The 22,581-nt window shown below is 38.9% G+C and overlaps 1 protein-coding gene across 1 annotated transcript; it reads right to left on the bottom strand.

The window, feature by feature from the left end:
- Positions 1-5,509: 5,509 nt before the first annotated feature.
- Positions 5,510-14,027, bottom strand: LOC101103504 (olfactory receptor 5M3). Its single transcript, XM_004016477.5, has 2 exons — positions 14,015-14,027; positions 5,510-6,447 (listed from the first exon to the last, which is right to left on the bottom strand). Exons 1-2 carry the CDS (start codon positions 14,025-14,027, stop codon positions 5,510-5,512), a joined length of 951 nt encoding a protein of 316 aa, XP_004016526.4.
- Positions 14,028-22,581: the final 8,554 nt, after the last annotated feature.

Below are 22,581 nucleotides of genomic sequence, written 5' to 3'. Positions count from 1 at the left end.
GGCAGGCTGCAGTCCAGGTCCGTAGGCTCTCAAAGATTCAGACACAACTGAAGTGACTTAGCATGCATGCGTATGGTTTTCCGTACTTGGGAAACAAAAATACGTCCTTTGTGGGAATTCCCTGGTGATCCAATGGTTAAGACTAGGTGCTTTCACTGTTGTGGGCCCAGGTTCCTGGGTGGAGAACTAAAATCATACAAGCTTAGCAGCATGGTCCCACACACAGAAAAAAAATGTCCTTTGCACAACCACAAAATCGTTAATAATATTAGTGGTATATACATTCGATCATTTTAACTCATTGGCCTGGCAACTTACGCCCAGCCATTAAACTCCTTTCCTTTCCTCCCCAGATCAGTATGCTCACACTGCTTCCCCTTCCGTTCTTATAACAAGAGCCTACTTCTGCTTATGAAGAATTATGAAGGGAATTGCTGATTTTCTTCCAAAGCGATTCTTGTTTTTCTGTTGCAATGAACCTTTTACTAGAGAGCCTTGGACGTGACCCTGCCCCAAGACCCATGACACATGGGGCACATGGTAGAAGTGCAAGAAATAATCATTCAATAAAGATAATGATTATCAGATTTTTCAATAGGTGACTGACACAGGGAAGAGAGGCATGCATCTAACTAACACTTAGGTACATCTCAGCTTAAGGCTGAGAAGCCCTAGTGTTATAATTAAGCCATACTTTGGTAATTGGTATAAACATATTTGGTGTGTATAAGCTAGTGCTCTGAGTGGATCTTGAGAGAAAAACTTTTAACTTGAGAAAATCCATGTGCTCCCCAGGAATAAGAATCGACTCCTCATAGAAGTCTTGGATCTAATATCTTTCAGAGAAACCTACCTCTGATCTAGGATACTTTTCAACTGCCAATTAATTTTATCACCTTAACGTTTTTCTAAGTTTAAGTTTTAAGGCCATCCTCTATGGAGAAGGCAAGGCATGTGATGCTCTTGGGTTTTATGGTACCATATGGTTCCCAACATAAGTAGCCAGGAGGATCACTCATTTATCACAGAGAAATCTAGGCAGGACAACTCACTTAGCAAGAGACTGAGTTTCATTCTTCAAAGATGTAGATAAAGCAGAATCTACTTTTGTAATTCATATAAAAATGACCATCTCTTTCACCAGCATTTCCTTGGGGTTACCTATGTAAAACTTATAACTTCCTTACCTCCATTTCCATGCTGAAAGTGAGAGTGTTAGTTACTCAGTAATGTCCAACTCTTTGCGACCTCATGGACTGTAACCCACCAGGCTCCTCAGTTCAGTTCAGTCGCTCAGTCGTGTCCGACTCCTGCAGGAGACACGAGAGACAAGTGTTCAATTTCTGCTTCAGGAAGATCCCCTGGAGAAGGAAATAGCAAACCCACTCCAGTAATTTTGTCCGGGAAATTCCATGGACAGAGGAGCCTGGTGGGTTACAGTCCATGGGATTGCAAAGAGCTGGATATGACTGAGCACACACACACACACACACACACACACACACACACACACACACACACATGCACACACACACTTCACACCTATTGGAACCCATAGAGACACACTGAAAACATAATAGACACAAGAAATCCATCCCTCCCTCTCCTTACCTGGTTTCCCTCGTGGCTCAGCTGGCAAAGAATCCACCTGCAATGTGGGAGACCTGGGTTCAGTCCCCAGGTTGGGAAGGTCCCCTGCAGAAGGGAAAGGCTACCCACCCCAGCACTCTGGCTTGGAGTATTCCATGGACTGTATAGTCCATGAGTCGCAGTCAGACACGACTGAATTTCACTCTCACTTTCACTTTCTCCCAGAAACTTTGGAGCTTTTTCAACCTAAGAATATTTGAAATAAATTCTTGGCTTAGTATTTTTAAGACAAAATAGCTAACAGAGTTTCATGAACCCATGAGAGCTGAGTTCATGATAGCAATTTCAGTGCCCAAGTATGCAGGATTCCTCAATTCCTTCTCACTAACTATGGAGAAAATACATCTGGTAAACTCATTTGCAGTAGGTCATTACAATGTAATCTGCACTCCCTCAAGGAAATGTAGATTTCAGAAGAAGAGACTGTGGCATTTGTGTGTGTGTGTTAGTGAGGGAGAGATCAAGAAAGAGAAAGGGTGACTGAGAAAGATAAGTACACTTTATGCTGAAGATGCTTGACTATAATGATGTCGGTAAACATAGAAGCAAATGTAACAGTAGCATTCAGTTTTAAAAACCACTTTACAATTTTTTAAGGAATCTCCACACTGTTTTCCATAGTGGCTGTACTAGTTTGCATTCCCACCAACAGTGTAGGAGGGTTCCCTTTTCTCCACACCCTCGCCAGCATTTATTGCTTGCAGATTTTTGGATCACAGCCATTCTGACTGGTGTGAAGTGGTACCTCATTGTGGTTTTGATTTGCATTTCTCTACTAATGAGTGATGTTGAGCATCTTTTCATGTGTTTGTTAGCCATCCGTATGTCTTCTTTGGAGAAATGTCTATTTAGTTCTTTGGCCCATTTTTTGATTGGGTCGTTTATTTTTCTGGAGTTGAGCTGCAGAAGTTGCTTGTATATTTTTGAGATTAGTTGTTTGTCAGTTGCTTCATTTGCTATTATTTTCTCCCATTCAGAAGGCTGTCTTTTCACCTTGCTTATATTTTCCTTTGTTGTGCAGAAGCTTTTAATTTTAATTAGATCCCATTTGTTTATTTTTGCTTTTATTTCCAGAATTCTGGGAGGTGGATCATAGAGGATCCTGCTGTACCTTATGACCCAGCAATCCCACTTCTGGGCATACACACCGAGGAAACCAGAATTGAAAGAGACACATGTACCCCAATGTTCATCGCAGCACTGTTTATAATAGCCAGGACATGGAAACAACCTAGATGTCCATCAGCAGATGAATGGATAAGAAAGCTGTGGTACATATACACAATGGAGTATTACTCAGCCGTTAAAAAGAATTCATTTGAATCAGTTCTGATGAGATGGATGAAACTGGAGCCAATTATACAGAGTGAAGTAAGCCAGAAAGAAAAACACCAATACAGTATAGTAACACATATATATGGAATTTAGGAAGATGGCAATGACGACCCTGTATGCAAGACAGGGAAAGAGACACAGATGTGTATAACGGACTTTTGGACTCAGAGGGAGAGGGAGAGGGTGGGATGATTTGGGAGAATGACATTCTAACATGTATACTATCATGTGAATTGAATCGCCAGTCTATGTCTGATGCAGGATGCAGCATGCTTGGGGCTGGTGCATGGGGATGACCCAGAAAGATGTTATGGGGAGGGAGGTGGGAGGGGGGTTCATGTTTGGGAATGCATGTAAGAATTAAAGATTTTAAAATTTAAAAAGTAAAAAACTAAAAAAAAATAAAAAAAACCACTTTACAAAACTATTCCAGATGAAGACCGTCCTTAATTTAAAAGCTTCAAAATCACATTTTAAAATTTGTTAGTAATCATCAACTAATTTGGAACGCCAAGAGTTTTCCAATAAGTGGTGAATAGTCTTACAGACAAAAGGAATTACTTTTAGCTCACCCAAATAGTAACATTAAGTAAGAGCTTAAATTCTTTAGGGAGGTTAAGTTTCGCATTATAGACACAATGATATTATTATAATTAAATCAAAATCCCCAATTTGTTTACATGCAAATAGCTTTGAAATGTTGCCCATGATGTATGGGTGAGTGAGTGGAAATGAGTTCACATGTGCTTCTGCTTTCCCCTGAGGAAAATAAAAACTCACTATGGACAAAGAGGACTTCCCTGGTGGCTCATTGTAAAGAATCCACCTGCCAGTGCAGGAAACACGGGTTGATCCCTGATCCAGGAAGATCCCACCTGCCATGGAGCTGCTGCTGCTGCTGCTGCTAAGTCGCTTCAGTCATGTCCGACTCTGTGTGACCCCATAGAAGGCAGCCCAGCAGGCTCCCCCGTCCCTGGGATTCTCCAGGCAAGCAGTTGAGCCCAAATGCTACAACTATTGAGCCTGTGCTCCAGAGCCTGGGAGCCACAACTCTTGAGCCCCTGTGCCCAAACCACTGAAGTCCACATGCCCTAGACCCTGCGCTGGGTGACAAGAGGAGCTGCTGCGAGGCAAAGCCCGTGGACGGCAACTAGAGATCCCCCCCACTGGCCACAGCTAGAGAAAAGCCCTCACAGAAATGAAGACCCAGCACATCCAACAATAAACATATAAATATAATAATTTTAAAAAAACACTGGACAAAGGGAAATGTTTGTTCTCCTATACATCATTCTTATTTTATATCTACATCTCTGCATTTTGTGATGATTTAAATGCATGATTTTAATGTGTGAGTGACATTTCACTGGCTATATGTTTCATGTCAAGATATCAGGATATTTATTTGTTTACTTATACAAAAAGACAAAGAAACATCATGGATGTCCAAGTTGTAAACTTGTTGCCTCATCGCTGTATTAGATGAAATGAGCTACAAGAGAGAAGCCAAGCTATGTTTACACTGTTAAGTCAGGATGTGTCATTTTTAACAAAAAAGAGACCACCCAAATATTCCTTCTTTCAAGTAAAAAGAACTTAATGTTAGATATCATACTTCGGTCAAAAAAGTGCAAAATAATCCACTTGAATATTAATTTAATTTGTGAGGGGAAATCTGTAGCTTTGTACATGAAAATGACACATTCACTAATTCTACCTGTTTCTCAGTTAGAATGATGGCATTTTGGCCGGGGTACATGACATGCGCACAGTCTGGCCCCACAGCAGCTACTAGAATCAGCAAAAGAGAGACACTTATGCTGTTGTGTCTCTTAAGTACAAAAATATTGGAGAAGGATTACGTATCATGGTATTTCTATTTTCAAAACAAAGGTCTCGGAACAGATCCACCTTCCATATTGGAAAAGGTCTTAAATATCAGGCTTAAGTTTTTCAACTACTCAGTGATGTTATTATAATTTGAACAAAATTCCCAATTTGTTTATGTGTGAAGAGCTTTGAAATGTTGCCCATAATGCACGTGTGAGTTAGCAGAAATGAATTCACATGTGCTTCTCCTTTCCCCTCAGGAAAATAAAAACCATTAGCAAGACCTTCATCTTTATGCGCTTACATGAGAGAACTGAATTAAATATGTTGTTATTTCTTCTACCTCAGATTGTACTCTAATAGATAGATGAATATATCCTAAATTCATCAAAACATTTTTGAATAAGAAAAACAAAATCTATTTATTCTAACAAAGGATATAAACAATGTCAATACCTATACCTGTGAACTCGGGCTGAAATAATCTTCTCTATTAATTTATTAATTTTAGCTAAGCTTGACTACTTGTATCAGTGAGAGAAAATTCACTTTTTCCCTCTGAATTTTAATTTTTTCTTGTTTTTTGTAAAGGGTAAAGTCCTACGTTTTGTGAATTCTCTAAAGGTGTGTACTAAGCTGTAATCTTTTGACAAATGAATATTGATGAAACGCAGGGAACAAAAGTATCCCAACTTTACTTTGTTAAAATTGTCCTGCCGATCACTTTGCTCATGGCCTCTTTCACATCCTTGTTCCTCAGACTGTAGATCATGGGGTTCAGCATGGGGACCACCGTGGTGTAAAACACGGCCGCCATCTTCGCCCGCTCCGCAGACTCCTCTGTGGGACGTCTGAGATACATGAAGATAAGGGTTCTGTAGAATATGACGACCGCTGTCACATGGGACCCGCAGGTGGAAAAGGCCTTGCGCCTGCCTTCCGCCGAGTTCATCCGCAGAATGGCAATGAGGATGAACAGGTAAGATAAGACAACTGCAGTCAGAGAATATGCGAAATTAATGCCGGCAAGGGTGATCATGGTATATTCTTTTACAAAGGTTCCAGCACAGGCCATTTTGATGAGAGGTGGGTCCGCACAGTAGAAGTGGTTGATCTCAATCTTCCCACAGAAGTACAAGCCATAGGTCCATAATGTTGATACCAGACTAATCAGAAAACCATACACATAAGGGAAGGAAATCAGTCGGATACAGACAGTCCTTGACATTTTGCTGCCATAGAGCAAAGGGTTCCCAATGGCCATGTGTCTGTCAAAGGCCATCACAGCAAGAATAAAAACTTCTACATGGACAAGAGCAATTAAAAAGAAACATTGTACCAAACAGCCAGCATAAGAAATCATTTTTGTCTCTGATAACAGGTTTTCCAGCATTTTAGGAGTGACATTGGAAGAAAACCACACATCAACAAATGACAAATGACTCAAAAAAAAGTACATGGGGCTGCTGAGTTGGGGACTGACCTTAATTAACAGGATCATGCTGATATTACCCACCACAGTGATCATGTAGACCAGCAGGAAAATGACAAAGAAGAGAACTTGCCATTCCCGACAACTGGTTAGTCCCAAAAGAATAAACTCTGTCACATCCGTGAAGTTGAGCATTGTCTCTGTTCTTGGTCAGTATTATTTACAAGTCTCTGTGATAATTAAAATGAAACAAATTCAAAATCAAGTATTTATTACTAATTTATATTCTTATGTCCCCTTTCAATTTTTACTGTATTAATTATCTATGAATGTGTTATTCCATTCTTTTCAACAAATTATGTCTGAACACTTGCTATGTAACAGTCTCTCTCATAATTATGAATACTAGATGGATAAATACACAACTCTAATTACATAACAGTTGTACAAAATGTGATTAAACCAGGCTAGTACTAAAATTTGTAACTGGCCAATTGTCCATTAACTACTTTCTAAATACCCCTTGTTTCTAACACTGGCATATTTGGTAGTCACATGTTTTTAAAATATTTATGGAGAGTTAGTTTCTCTTTTTAACATGTCACAAATACTACTTTATGTCCTTCTAATTGTAACCATATTATCCTAGATTATAAATGGAAGCTACTTAATCAGATGTATTATCAGCCCTTAGTTCAGTTCAGTCACTCAGTTGTGTCTGACTATTTGTGACCCCATGGACTGCTGTATGCTAGGCTTCCCTGTCTATCACTAACTCCTGGATCTTGCTCAAACTCAATTATCAGCCTTAGTTACCTGATAAAAAGTTATCCTTAATCTAAGCCTGCTAGTTGTGCTCATTTAAAGAGAGAGAACCTGGTCACAATAGTCATCAAAATAAAGAGGAAACCTCACATGCAAGCATTATGCATATTCCCTAGCTAAGGACTCTTTCATATCTAGCATGCAATTATAATCAACTAGATATCCTCCACTGTTATGTGCTGCAGATTAAGAAATAAGTAAAACAAAGAGATGAATGCTAATCTTTAGAGTGGTATTAATATAACAAATACTTATAATATCATACCTGTTCTAGACATGATGAATTATACAGGAGGACATGCATAGGTTATGTGCAAACACTAGGCCATTTTGTAGGAGGGACTTGAATCTCTACAGAGTTTGGTGTCTTAGGGAGAGAAGCAAACCCTGTTGGCTACTGAAGGAAGACTGTATTTGTCTCAAATGTGTTCAAGGGTCATTTGGAGCTTCCTGTGAACTTATTTGCCCAACAGGAACAGGAAGCAGATAATCAGATTACAGATTTACCTGTAAACTTACCAAATAATGCTAGTTTATTACACATGAATGGATAAGAAAGCTCTGGTACATATACACAATGGAGTATTATGCAGCCACTAAATATAATACATTTGAATAAGTTCTAATGAGGTGGATGAAACTGGAGCCTATTATACAGAGTGAAGTAAGCCAGAAAGAAAAACACCAATACAGTATATTAACGCAGTATATGTATGGAATTTAGAAAGATGGTAATGATAACCCTGTATTCGAGACAGCAAAAGAGACACAGATGTATAGAACAGTCTTTTGGACTCTGTGGGAGAGGGCGAGGGTGGGATGATTTGGGAGAATGATATTGAAACATGTATAATATCATATATGAAACGAATCACCAGTCCAGGTTCGATGCAGGATACAGGATGCTTGGGGCTGGTGCACTGAGACGACCCAGAGGGCTGGTACAGGGAGCGAGGAGGGAGGGGGGTTCAGGATGGAGAACACGTGTATACCTGTGGCAGACTCATGTTGATGTATGGCAAAACCAATACAATATTGTAAAGTAACTAACCTCCAATTAAAATAAATAAATCTATACTTAAAAAACTTAAGATAATCTATTATTTTTGGAAAACAATTGAATGCCCTGAACAAGAACACTGGATATTTAGTGTTTGGCAATTTCATATTCAAAAATAAATTGATGAAATAAGTTGTAGAAACCATCATAAATAATAGAGGAAACACAAAGGTGAAGGAGAGGTTTCATCCCTGAAAAGGACTGCAAACACATCAGCAGGGCATGCTGGTATTAAATTAGCAGAATGTGCTGTGGCTGCTAGTGGTGTTCACCCTCACGTGCAATTCACTGTGCACTGTTCGAGATCTTTGTTCCCTGAGCAGAGATGTAACCCGTGTCCCCTGAATTGGGAGTGTGGTGTGTTATCCACAAGACCGCTAGAGATGTCCCCACACTAACACATTTCTAAAGAATAGGCAATAGAGAACAGTTTATTTGGCAAGTCAGATCTAATTGGGTGGGATCAAGGATGATCTAGGAAAAAAAAAAAACTGATGTGAAAAGGAGATCAAACCATTCCATCCTAAAGGAAATTCGTCTTGAATATTCATTGGATGGACTGATGCTGAAGCTGAAGCTCCATTACTGTGGACACTTAATTCAAAGAGCCGATTCATTGGAAAAGATCTTGATGCTGGGAAAGATTGAACAGAGGAGGAGAAGGGGACAACAGAGGATGAGAAGGTTAGATAACATCAGTGACTCAATGAACGTGAATTTGAGCAAACTCTCCAGGAGATAGTGGAGGATAGAGGTGCCTGGCATGCTACAGCCCATGGGGTCACAAAGAATTGGACACAACTTAGCAACAGGAAAAACAAACAGCAACATGAAAAGGTAGTGGTGTTCAGTTCAGTTCAGTCACTCAGTCGTGTCCGACTCTTTGCGACCTCATGAATCACAGCACGCAAAGCCTCCCTGTCCATCACCAACTCCTGAAGTTCACCCAAACTCGCATCCTTCGAGTCAGTGATGCCATCCAGCCATCTCATCCTCTGTCATCCCCTTCTCCTCCTGCCCCCAGTCCCTCCCAGCATCAGAGTCTTTGCCAATGAGTCAACTCTTCGCATGAGGTGGCCAAAGTACTGGAGTTTCAGCTTTAGCATCATTCCTTCCAAAGAAATCCCAGGGCTGATCTCCTTCAGAATGGACTGGTTGGATCTCCTTGCAGTCCAAGGGACTCTCAAGAGGCTTCTCCAACACCACAGTTCAAAAGCATCAATTCTTTGGCACTAGGCTTTCTTCACAGTCCAACTCTCACGTTCATACATGACTACTGGAAGAACCATAGCCTTGATAAGACGGACCTTTGTTGGCAAAGTAATGTCTCTGCTTTTGAATATGCTATCTAGGTTGATCATAACTTTTCTTCCAAGGAGTAAGCATCTTTTAATTTCATCGCTGCAATCACCATGTGCAGTGATTTTGGAGCCCCCCAAAGTAAAGTCTGACACTGTTTCCACTGCTTCCCCATCTATTTCCCATGAAGTGATGGGACCAGATGCCATGATCTTCGTTTTCTGGATGTTGAGCTTTAAGTCAACTTTTTCACTCTCCTCTTTCTCTTTCATCAAGAGGCTTTTTAGTTCCTCTTCACTTTCTGCCATAAGGGTGGTGTCATCTGCATATCTGAGGTGATTGATATTTCTCCTGGCAATCTTGATTCTAGCTTGTGCTTCTTCCAGCCCAGCATTTCTCATAATGCACCCTGCATATAAGTTAAATAAGCAGGGTGACAATATACAGCCTGACGTACTCCTTTTCCTATCTGAAGCCAGTCTCTTGTTCCATGTCCAGTTCTAACTGTTGTTTCCTGACCTGCATATAGATTTTTTAAGAGGCAAATCACGTGGTCTGGTATTCCCATCTCTTTCAGAATTTTCCACAGTTTACTGTGATCCACACAATCAAAGCTCTTGGCATCGTCAATAAAGCAGAAATAGATGTTTTTCTGGAACTCTCTTGGTTTTTCATGATCCAGCAGATGTTGGCAATATTAGAAGGGAAATGAAAACTAGGGAAATAAAAATAATGGAGGGCCATGTCAAAAATGGGCCTCCATTATTTTTTATTTCCCAATTTTTCATTTCCCTTCTAATTGTGCTCTCTCACTTTTTCTTTATCCACTTTCTCCTTCTCTTTCTCTTCCCTGGTCTTTTTGTTTGAAAAAATGCTTTATGTGCATAGCCATCATCATATATCACAGTCAGGTTTTTTTATCTTTATATCTAATTATATAAACAGGTGAGAAAGAGTTTAGAAAAAGAAAAGAGTATGGTATCAAAGAACAACATTTTCCCAAATGACCTTATTCTTTTTGGATAATTTTTACATAATCAATTCCTTACTGGAGAATACATAATAATTAAGTTGGGCAAGTTTTATGCTTTCCAACTTTTTCAGATTCAATAGAATAAGAACTTTCCAGGTGAATAGCTGGAATTTTCCTTCACTTTGTTCAAAAAATATATTTTTGAACAGTTCTGACAGTTGGCCAGCTTTTAAATTCTCCAGCCATTAGCATCCCGTTAGAATATTTTATAGAGAATTTCCCACTGCTTGGAGTTGGCAGTGAGGAAGATTCTCTCTTCCTGGTCTTAGTTTTGGTTTCACTGCGGAACCTGAGGGCCAAGATTCTTGGCTCAAAGAGGAATAAGAAGAAATGAAATGGTGGCCCAGGGATATCTTACATGAGTCAGTTAGTGACTTAAGGTGGTCACTTGAATGCAAACTAGTTTTGCGTTAAATTGATTGCAGTGTGGCTTTAAGGCTAGACTGAACCTGCAAAGGAAGACTGACTCTATGAAGTCTGAGCTGACCTGTTTTCAGACTCCTTGGGTTTCTTCTTTATGCCTGGTATTCTAGCTACACATTGATCTGCAAGGCCATGTGTTTCCAAAACAGTTTATTTTTTGCTTAAGAAAGCTAGAGTTGACTTCTGTTTTGGCAAGAAATAAAGAAAAAAAACATACTAGCAGTGACAATACTAGTGTTTGCTTTTCTATGTAGACGTCATCTATATTTACTAAAAGTCTGCACTTTTCCCGTCACTGGCATTTCTCTTTTTCCATCTAGTTATTTATAAATCATAAGTCTAATGTTGGTACCATACATGATTGAACGAATAAGTAGGCTTTTGATGGTTATAAATACATGTAGAATAAAGAAATCTACCTACCAATGGGGGAAGAGCTGTCTTCAGAAAGAATATCAATGGCTCTTCTGAGGAATGATGAAGACCTAATTTATATCATTTGTAAGTTGATACCATTTTCCTAAGAGACTGCACAAACAAGTGAGGGTGAAATAATTACTTTCTAAGAGAATTATTCTTCAATACATGAATTCTCTGGAGAAATAACAACTGGGTACAAGGCAGATTTCCCATGGGACCCAACCTTCAGACTCAACATTTTTCTTCTTGCATTGGGAAGTCCACACCATAGTATTGATGTCTGCCATGGATGAGCATACTACATTATATTTGCCATAATATTAGCTTAATGCAATTTCTTCCACCCCATTATCATAACTTTGTGTCACAATGTGCTACTACTTTACTTAGTGTTATGGATTGAATCGTGTTCCTTTATAATCCATACATCAACATCTCTACTGTCAGTACTTCAGAATATGTCTGAATTTGGAGATAGCATCTTGAAAGAGTAAATTAAAGTGCCATGAGTTCATATGAGTGGGTCCCAACTCAAGATGACTGCTGTCTTTCTTATTATTTTTTTAAGAGGTTAGTACATAGAAACTCACGAAGGATAGAGCACCTACAAACACGGGAAATGACAGGCATCTGCAAACCAGACAGAGGCTTCAGAATGAAACCAACCCTACTGACACTTTGATCTTGAATTTATAGCCTCCAAACTAGGAGAAAATCCATCTCGCTGGTTTAAGCCTCCCAGTGTGTGGTACTTCGTTATGGCAGCCCTAGCAAAATGATATGCTCTGTGTTTTACAAACAGAATGCTTTGATACTGGAATGAAGCTTTCCTTCTTTGCAGACTAGTGTCATTTTTTATATATGTTTAATCTTTATAGTGAAGTTTAATACACACATGCAAAATATACACAGCACAAACACGTACAGCCTAATGAACTGTTAACACAGTAAGCAAACTTATAAGACCTGTTTCAAAAGCAAGGAGAAGATTAACACTACTTCAGACCACATCTCACCTCCTTTCTCAGTTACTATCCCTCAAGTTAGCTACATCTTCACTTTTGATGGGCTTCCCTGGTCGCTCAGATGGTGAAGAATCTGCCTGCTGTGTGGGAGACCTGGATTCAATCCCTGGGTCAGGAAGATCCCCTGGAGAAGGAACTGACAACCCACACCAGCATTCTTGCCTGCAGAATCCCATGGACAGAGAAGCCTGGTGGACCATGGGGTGGCAAAGAGTTGGACACGACTGAGCAACTACATGATGAGATGATGATGTGATCATTTGTATCACTGTAGATCCCTTGTGTTGGTTTCTGAATTTTACATAACTGAAATCAAACAGAATATATTCTTCCATGTATTGTCTTTTAGTGAACTTTAGATGTCTGGTTATTGTGTGGATTATTGTCTTAGTTTGCTTGGACTGTTATAGTAAAAATACCATAAACAATAGCTTTTTTTTTTTTTTTTTCCTGAGAGGTTAGTGGAACTCAGCTTTTGTTCAGTGATTTGGAAGACAAGGGCGATTCATGGAAATGCATATTAGGATCTTGACAAGAGGGAACTTGTCAACACAACACTAAATCTGTAAATAAATGGGGAGCCAAAGTGACAGCAAAGATAAAGAGAGGATAAATAACCTATTGGGCGCCCCTGGTGACTCAGTAGTAAAAATTCTACCTGCGATACAACAGCTGAAGGATACTCAGGCTTGACCACTGGGTTGGGAAGATACCATAGAGGAAGTCATGGTAGCCACTTCAGTATTCTTGCCTGGAGAATTCAAGGACAGATGACCCTGGCTGGTTATAGTCTATAGGGTGGCAAAGAGTTGGACACAATTGAAGAGACTTAGCGCATACGCAAATTACCAATTCATATATATATATATATATATATATATATATATATTTTTTTTTTTTTTTTTTTTTTTTGCAAAGTCTATCCCCAGATGAAAGGAAGAACTACACATCTTAGTGAGGAATAAAAGTAGTCTGGGAAGGGGACTATCATTTGCCAGATTAACAATGGTGGCCACTCCTGTAGTCACTCTCTACCTTGGCTAAAAGACTTCATTGTTCTTCACAGAATTCTTATCTCAGAAATGTAACAAATAATGGCAGTCTTACACCCCTCTTGTCACTACTCAGGTTTAAAGGATTTAAGGTTCCTATCTGTAACAAATTTCAGTTCAGTTCAGTTCAGTTGCTCAGTCGTGTCTGACTCTTTGCAATCCCATGGACTGCAGCATGCCAGGCCTCCCTGTCCATCACCAACTCCCGGAGTCCATACAAACTCATGTTCATTGAGTTGGTGAGGCCACCCAACCATCTCATCCTCTGTCATCCCCTTCTCCTCCTGCCCTCAATCTTTCCCAGTATCAGGGTCTTTTCAAATGAGTCAGCTCTTCACATCAGGTGGCCAATGTATTGGATTTTCAGCTTCAACATCAATCCTTCCAATGAGCACCCAGGACTGACCTCCTTTAGGATGGACTGGTTGGATCTCCTTGCAGTCCAGGGGACTCTCAAGAGTCTTCTCCAACACCAGAGTTCAAAAGCCTCAAATCTTTGATGCTCAGCTTTCTTTATAGTCCAACTTTCACATCTATACATGACTATTGGAAAAACCATAGCCTTGACTAGACGGACCTTTGTTGGCAAAGTATGTCTCTGCTTTTTAATGCGCTGTCTAGGTTGGTTGCTGGGAGCCAGCATGAGGAACTCCACCCATGGCAAAGGTCATGAGGAAGGAGGCTTCGGAATACACAAAGGTGGGATCGAGCCTCAGGAAACCCCCTGTTCTCAAGCATCTACCCCCAAAACCAGAGTCTGCCTATTTTACTGTTTTACACTCTCACCTACACCTCTGACTTTATGGGGGCTCTCCCCCATCACCTCTCTCAGAGAAGGAGTTAACCTACAGCTCCAGTTATGAAAATTCCTGGGCGTGACAAGGGTGTCTCAGGTGAAACCTCTCTGCTGGCAGACTAGCTTGTGTGACAGGATTATCCACACTCTTGCTACTAAGTACATAATTGTTTACAATCTCTCAACCATAAACAGCACAGACAGTTTGGAGTATTTTGAAAGTCTTAGTTAGCATTGGGTTTTTCTAAAGATAAAAATAATGTTGGTGAAGGGTTTTTCATTTATTGGGCCAATGTTTGCTGCTAAATCCCCTGCCCTTATACATGTTAATGCATATATAACTAGCATATAGGAGAAATAAGTATTAACCTTTAAGATTAATCATGTTAACCTTAGGCTAAGTAAATTCTTTTCTTAATTGTAACCCACTACACCCTCACCCTATAGGAATGTAACTTTATCTGGTACTCTGGAGGGTGGTGCCTGGTTTAAGAAAAATCACCCCTGGAAAATTAGTTTTTTTGTTGACTGACCATTATCAGAAAGAAAGGATCATAATGTCAGCAGGCCTCATGGCCAGAAGATGATGTAAAACCCCTAAGACATTTTCGTATACATTTATATGAAACACCTGATTTTGATAAAGGTCAGGACTGCTGACCCCCGTGTGACTTTAAAATTTTCATTTGTCTCTATGTGTAACAAAAGGTATATAAGCAAACCTAAAAATAAAGAAATCGGATCAGTTTCTGGAAAGACTGATTCCCCCGTGTCGTTCTTTCTTGTTCTCCGTTTTTCTGGCTGAATTCCCATCTGGAGCATGGGTGCTTGCCAAGCCTGCTAATTTTGCCCTGGCTTTTAAGTTCCACATGAGAGGGAGCCCAAGGCGGGGCACCTGCCCATATTCAAGTGGGAGCCGGTGGCCTATGTATGTAGTGCAAGCTTCTTGTCTCGAAGCTTTATTGGTATCCCACATCAACCAACTTATTCAGCCTCTTTTTCTCCACTAATTTTCCTACCACACTATTTCTTTCTAATCTCCCTCTATATCTTTAATTAAGCAATTAATTCCTAGGACGCTGACTCCATCCCCACTTCGAATTACCCTGGATCCACCGGGGCTGGACCCTGACAGTTGGTCACAACTTTCCTTCCAAGGAGTAACAAATTTAATCCAACACATATTAGCAACACATTCCCATTCCACCTCATGTGATCCTGTGTACAATTTCTCAGTTTTCTATCCATTATTGATGCCCCAGGCATGATCAAGCTATTCTACTTCCATCAATTGCCTCTTATTGCTTCTTTCTTTAGAAAATGCCTTTGCAACCATCCTCTATCTTTTTGAAATTCTACTCAGTTTCCAAAGCCTAGCTCTTTCCTAAAAGTCTTTTTCAGAATTAATTTTTCTATCTCTTCACAAAACAATTAAAAAAAATTCATTAACTGCTTCCCTTGTCCTAGAAAGTCTTATAGCAAATAAATATGAATTTTTTTCATAAATAAACATGGCGGTGGGTGTATATTTAATCCTTTTTAAAGCCTACAATTTCTACCTTTTGACAAATCTTGATAACTTTGTGTTGAGTAAGTTAATACATGACCATGAATACATTTTTATCAGATATTTAATCAGATGACTTCTAAAACTATCTCTATCAGTTGAGCTGTGAAATAAGAGGAAACTTTACCTCAACATAGTCTTGCCTAGGTAAACAAGCTTCCATTAAGGTCTTCAAATAGAGGAAGTTTTCTAGGAAAAAATCCATTTTTTAAATAATAGATTACTCAACCCAAGATCATCAAAATAAACAATAATTTTAACTATGTTGCAATTTCCAAATCAATGACTACTTTTACATGTATTCTGATTTTCAAAGCTCAGTAATGAGTATTGTATTTCTTTAAAACTCAGGAAAATTTATTCAACAATTAAATTTTCATTGAACATATATTTGTAGAATGTGAGATAGATGAGTTTAAAAATAAGAAATCAAGGCTTCAGAGCCAAGGGTTTTAAATAAGTCACTGATATAAATAGTAGTCTTGACTCTGGATTGAATATTCTTAAAAATTTATAATATTTTATTTTATTATTCAAATAAAACAAACTAAAATCATGTTTACAATATCCCATAGAAAAAGGTAATCAAATATGAGCCATGCAAATTTTTCAGGTAGTGATATTTCATGCTTATGAATAAAGAAAAATATGCAGTAATTCAACTTTGGTATTCTTTATATTCTTTCTAAATATTTGGCAGTTCAAATGAAGAATCACAAACATATAGGAGAGACACTATTTCAATTTTACTATTCATTCTTCCCAGGAAGTACCATATTCATAAGAGGATTAAAAAGCGGGGCTATCTTTCTGGTTTTCAAATATTAAAAAGATGGGAAAGTCATTTGCAAAAATGTAAAATTTTGAGATTACCATATATTCCTATTCATATTTTGCAGTACCAATATGGTCTAAATAAATAACAGTTTCATTTGATCTTAGTAATTACAAAGTGGCAAGACACCGTAATGTTGCTCCGTATCTCCGGCTCTGAAGAAAACAATTGTGATGCTGTGTACAAATCTATGAAAATCACATATGTAGGCAATGGTAGCCACATAAGTGTATATTTTGGAAGTAATGAAAAATACATGAAATTGACATGAAAAGTATGTAATTATATGGATGTAATGGTCACAGAGAGCAGCAGGAACTAAACCTTGAGTTACCAGAAATGTAATCAGATTATACTCTTCAAATAAGTTGGACAAGTAAATGACCTTTTTAAACAAAATGTTAACCTGAAAGTGTGAAATTGGCAGATTGGCAAAGTGACAGGATGATGGTGTTAATCTCAAAGTTAGGTCTAAATTTTCAACAAGAAGGAGAATACAGGGAAATAGGAATAAGATGAAGAAGAAAAGTTGCAAAATTGAATAACTGGTCAGTTTCAGGAGGCTAAAATCCTTCTTTTTTGTCTGATTTATTCAGAATATTTCCAGATGAATTCTTCTGTTTAAGAAAATAAAAATAGATTTAATACACATGAATAAATTATACACATTGATGATACCATCAGTATGTTAACATGATGTCTAATTCTTTTTATAAGACTTAAATTGTAATTTCCACTTTGCAAAAGTTCTCTATACTTCTATCTATCTATCTTCTATCTATCACATACCTATTAAGAAACACTGACTATATAAGTGGGGAAAAACGCTAGACCATTCAGGTATGACCTAAATCAAATCCCTTATGATTATACAGTGGAAGTGAGAAATAGATTTAAGGGCCTAGATCTCATAGATAGAGTGCCTGATGAACTATGGATGAAGGTTCGTGACATTGTACAGGAGACAGGGATCAAGACCATCCCCATGGAAAAGAAATGCAAAAAAGCAAAATGGCTGTCTGGGGAGGCCTTACAAAGAGCTGTGAAAAGAAGTAAAGTGAAAAGCAAAGGAGAAAAGGAAAGATATAAGCATCTGAATGCAGAGTTCCAAAGAATAGCAAGAAGAGATAAGAAAGCCTTCTTCAGTGATCAATGCAAAGAAATACAGGAAAACAACAGAATGGGAAAGACTAGAGATCTCTTCAAGAAAATTAGAGATACCAAGGGAACATTTCATGCCAAGATGGGCTCGATAAAGGACAGAAATGGTATGGACCTAACAGAAGCAGAAGATATTAACAAGAGGTGGCAAGAATACACAAAAGAACTGTACAAAAAGATCTTCATGACCCAGATAATCATGATGATGTGATCACTAATCTAGAGCCAGACATCTTGGAATGTGAAGTCAAGTGGGCCTTTGAAAGCATCACTATGAACAAAGCTAGTGATGGTGATGGAATTCCAGTTGAGCTATTTCAAATCCTGAAAGATGATGCTGCACTCAATATGCCAGCAAATTTGGAAAACTCAGCAGTGACCACAGGACTGGAAAAGGTCAGTTTTCATTCCAATTCCAAAGAGAGGCAATGCCAAAGAATGCTCAAACTACCGCACAATTGCACTCATCTCACATGCTAGTAAAGTAATGCTCAAAATTCTCCAAGCCAGGCTTCAGCAATATGTGAACCGTAAACTCCCTGATGTTCAAGCTGGTTTTAGAAAAGGCCGAGGAACCAGAGATCAAATTGCCAACATCCTCTGGATCATGGAAAAATCAAGAGAGTTCCAGAAAAACATCTATTTCTGCTTTATTGACTATGCCAAATCCTCTGACTGTGCAGACCACAATAAACTGTGGAAAATTCTGAAAGAGATGGGAATACCAGACCACCTAACCTGCCTCTTGAGGAATCTGTATGCAGGTCAGGCAGCAACAGTTAGAACTGGACATGGATCAACAGACTGGTTCCAAATAGGAAAAGGAGTACGTGAAGGCTGTATACTGTCACTCTGCTTATTTAACTTATATGCAGAGTACATCATAAGAAATGCTGGACTGGAAGAAACACAAGCTGGAATCAAGATTGCCAGGAGAAATATCAATAACTTCAGATATGCAGATGACACCACCCTTAAGGCAGAAAGTGAAGAGGAACTAAAAGCCTCTTGATGAAAGTGAAAGAGGAGAGTGAAAATGTTGGCTTAAAGCTCAACATTCAGAAAACGAAGATCATGGCATCTGGTCCCATCACTTCATGGGAAATAGATGGGGAAACATCTATTCCTTCCAAGGGCAGCTGCTCCTTACCGTGCATGAGGGGTATCTCTTCACCTCTGCCCTTCCTGACCTTGAACATGAAGGAGCTCCTCTCAGCCCTCCTGCATGGTCACAGCCTGGCACTCTCGGCCACCGCCCCGACCTTGGACGTTGGGTGCTCCTCTCGGCCATTCCTGCACTATCACAGCCTGGCACTCTTGGCTGCTGCCCCTGACTTAGGGCATGGGGTAGCTCCTCTTGGCTGCCGCCCCTTGGGCATGGTGTCCTCCCAGCTTCTGCCCCTGACCTCGGACGTGGGGTAGCTTCTCTCGGCCACACTTGTGTGCCGTCAGAGCCGCCCACGATAAAGGATACTAAACTAAAGGATGGTTTAGTAGATTAAAAAAAAAAAGCAATAAACTTGGAAATAAAATATATTTGAAATTCTCTTCTAAGTTATGTGATTTTATGTTAGTAATCTGTAGTCTCTGTATGCTCATCTCTAAATTAGGGACTATAATACTGAAATAATAATATTGGTGATAACATTAAGTGAAACAACAGATATTAAGTTGGCCACAAAGATTCGTTCTGGTTTTCTGCAACATCTTATGGAAGAACTCGAACGAACATTTTGGCCAAACCAATATTAAAACAGTGCCTAATCTTTGAAAAGTATGATTATTTCTTTCTCTCTCCTCCATGTGTACATGTGTGAGTGTGAAAGTTGAAATATTCTTCAAGTATCCACTACTCCAAAGAAAATATGTAGGAATAAAAATATTAGACTTATAGCATTACTGTTCCCTGGAATATGCAACTATTTGTTTAAATACACCAGGACTGGTTTTCATTAAAGAAAACTGTCAGTTAGAGCCACTGATCTTTCTGATAGGTGGGAATGAAAATGTAACTATTTTACCACAGTTATTGCTCCTTAGGAAAGTGCCTCAGATAGGCAGATAATACCGCTCTAATGGCAGAAAGTGAAGAGGAATTAAAGAGCCTCTGGATGAGGGTTAAAGAGAAGAGTGAAAAAGCTTGCTTGATTTGAGAGAATAGCACTGAAACATGCATATTATCATATGTGAAACAAATCGGCACTCCAGGTTCGATGCTTGAGACAGGGTGCTCAGGGCTGGTGCACTGGGATGACCCAGCTGGATGGGATGGGATGTGGAGGGGGGTGGGAGGGGATTCAGAATGGGGAACACATATACACCCATGGCTGATTCATGTCAATGTATGGCAAAAACCACCATAATATTGTAAAGCAATTAGCCTCCAATTAAAAAAAAAAAGCTGGCATGAAACTCAACATTCAAAGAACTAAGATCACAGCATCCAGTCCCATCACTTTATGGCAAATAGAATTTGAAAATAAGTGACAGACTTTATATTTTGGGGATCCAAAATCCATGTTGATGGTGACTGCATCCATGAAATTAAAAGACACTTGCTCCTTGGAAGGACAGCTATGACCAATCTTAACAGCATATTAAAAGCAAAGACATCACTTTTCTGACAAAGGTCCATATAGTCAAGGCTATGGCTTTTCAAGTAGTCATGTATGGATGTGAGAGTTGGATCATAGAGAAGGCTGCATGTCAAAGAATTGATGCTTTTGAATTGTGGTGCTGGAGGAGATTCTTGAGAGTTCACTGGACAACAAGGAGATCAAACCAGTCCATCCTAAAGGAAATCAGTCCTGAATATTCATTGGATGGACTGATGCTGAAACTGAAGCTCCTAAATTTGGCCATCTGATGCAAAGAGCAGACTCTTTGGAAAAGACTCTGATGCTGGAAAAGATTGAAGGCAGCAGGAGAATGTGCCAGCAGAGGATAAGATGGTTGGATGACATGAGTTTGAGCAAGCTCTGGGAGATGGTGAAGGACAGGGAAGCCTGGTGTGCTGCAGTACCTGGGGCAGCAGGAGAAGAGCTTGGCAGAGGATGAGATGATTAGATAGTGCGACAACAACTTATGAAAGTAGTGGGTGAAATCCTCTTAAGCCTTAAACTTGTGTGCATGAGTGCATAAATATGAGAACCATATTGCTAGTGTCAGTCATAAATATCAATGACAACGTGGGTCACCTGAATTTCTGAACAGTACTGTTGGCTTAAAAATAATGCTTCCTCAGAGTCACTTGGTCCTTTCAAAAACTTTATTATATATGTAAAAATGGAGACACATACTTTGTTCATGTTCAAAATGGGCATTTTTAAATGCTACAATGATTACTGAATCTCTATTTAGCATCAAATCTGGCTAGATTGTAAAGATAGAGACATGGACCTTTCTGTCACAACATTTGAAATAATAAAAGGGCTAGTTTTACACAACTGAATATGTTTGTATGCTTAAAACAACAGATCTCTAGATATTTAGGTAGAATTCAACAAGTTATAAATTGGATGTTAAAAGTTAAAAGATTAGCTATTTGTATGCATGTTTTAACAGAATTTATAGGCAATCTAACTTTCAAATTAAAGTTATTTCAAAACAATATCTAGTAATGAAAAGATTGAAGTGGTATGGGATAGCATAGAATTAATAACTATAAAAACATTACTCTGCAAGAAATATTGAGCAAAAATAAGGTCTAAGGTGAAAAGGATGCTTTGAAATACAAATGAGAAAAAAAGGTGTCAGTTGAGGGGTAATAATATTTGTCATCCTACTTTTTTTGAAAGTAACGTCCAACACTGATTTTGTTCAGACCCTGCCTGGTCTGACATAATATTGAACTGGGACTTATGGGTATATTTTGATAGGTGCAACAAGATGAACAAGCTCTTGTTTTGTGCAGTTATAAGACTCACTGCAATTTACTCAGAGTAAATGGATTCTTTCCTCTATAGCATCAGCCCTTTCATTCTCTTTATTATAGCACTTAACAAAATCTGTTGACTTGTATCTTTACAGTGTCATAAAACTGTGCAACACTAGTGCTCCTTGCAGTTTCACTGGTACACGAAGCTGTTCTTGGCTCATTGTAGATATCCACTAAACATTCCTCAGCTTTGCCTGAGCTACGGAACTTCAAACCAACTAGTATTAATATTTGCATCTTTAACATTAAAATACTTACAGGTAAGTCACCATAATTAATCAACAAATTGGACATGTACAATTGATTGTGACAAAGTACAATTGTGAGTAAAACTTGAACTATGGTATTGACAGAAAATATCTGCCACATCCTGAAGAAATAGATTACTAGAGAGGAGAGAAAGCGTGAAAACTCTAGGACGCTGGAATGACGTTGATGAACTCTAGAGATGATACAATTCCTCCAGAGGTAAACCCTAAATCTTTGTATGAACTATTCTTATGGCAGAAAGTGAAGAGGAACTAAAAGCCTCTTGATGAAAGTGAAAAAGAGAGTGAAAAAGTTGGCTTAAAGCTCAACATTCAGATAACGAAGATCATGGCATCTGGTCCCATCACTTCATGGAAAATAGATGGGGAAGCAGTGGAAACAGTGTCAGACTTTATTTTGGGGGCCTCCAAAATCACTGCAGATGGTGACTGCAGCCATGAAATTAAAAGAGGCTTTCTCCTTGGAATGAAAGTTATGACCAACCTAGATTCAAAAGCAGACATTAGAACTGCAAAACCAATACAATATTGGAAAGTAATTAACCTCCAATTAAAATAAATAAATTTATATTTTAAAAAAAGAAAGAAAAAACAGAGACATTACTTTGCCAACAAAGGTCTGTCTAGTCAAG

Source organism: Ovis aries, chromosome 15 (assembly GCF_016772045.2).
Source record: "Ovis aries strain OAR_USU_Benz2616 breed Rambouillet chromosome 15, ARS-UI_Ramb_v3.0, whole genome shotgun sequence".
NCBI lineage: Eukaryota > Metazoa > Chordata > Mammalia > Artiodactyla > Bovidae > Ovis > Ovis aries.
The sequence above is the reverse complement of the archived record's forward strand: the minus strand, read 5'-3'. Positions and strand labels throughout refer to the sequence as shown.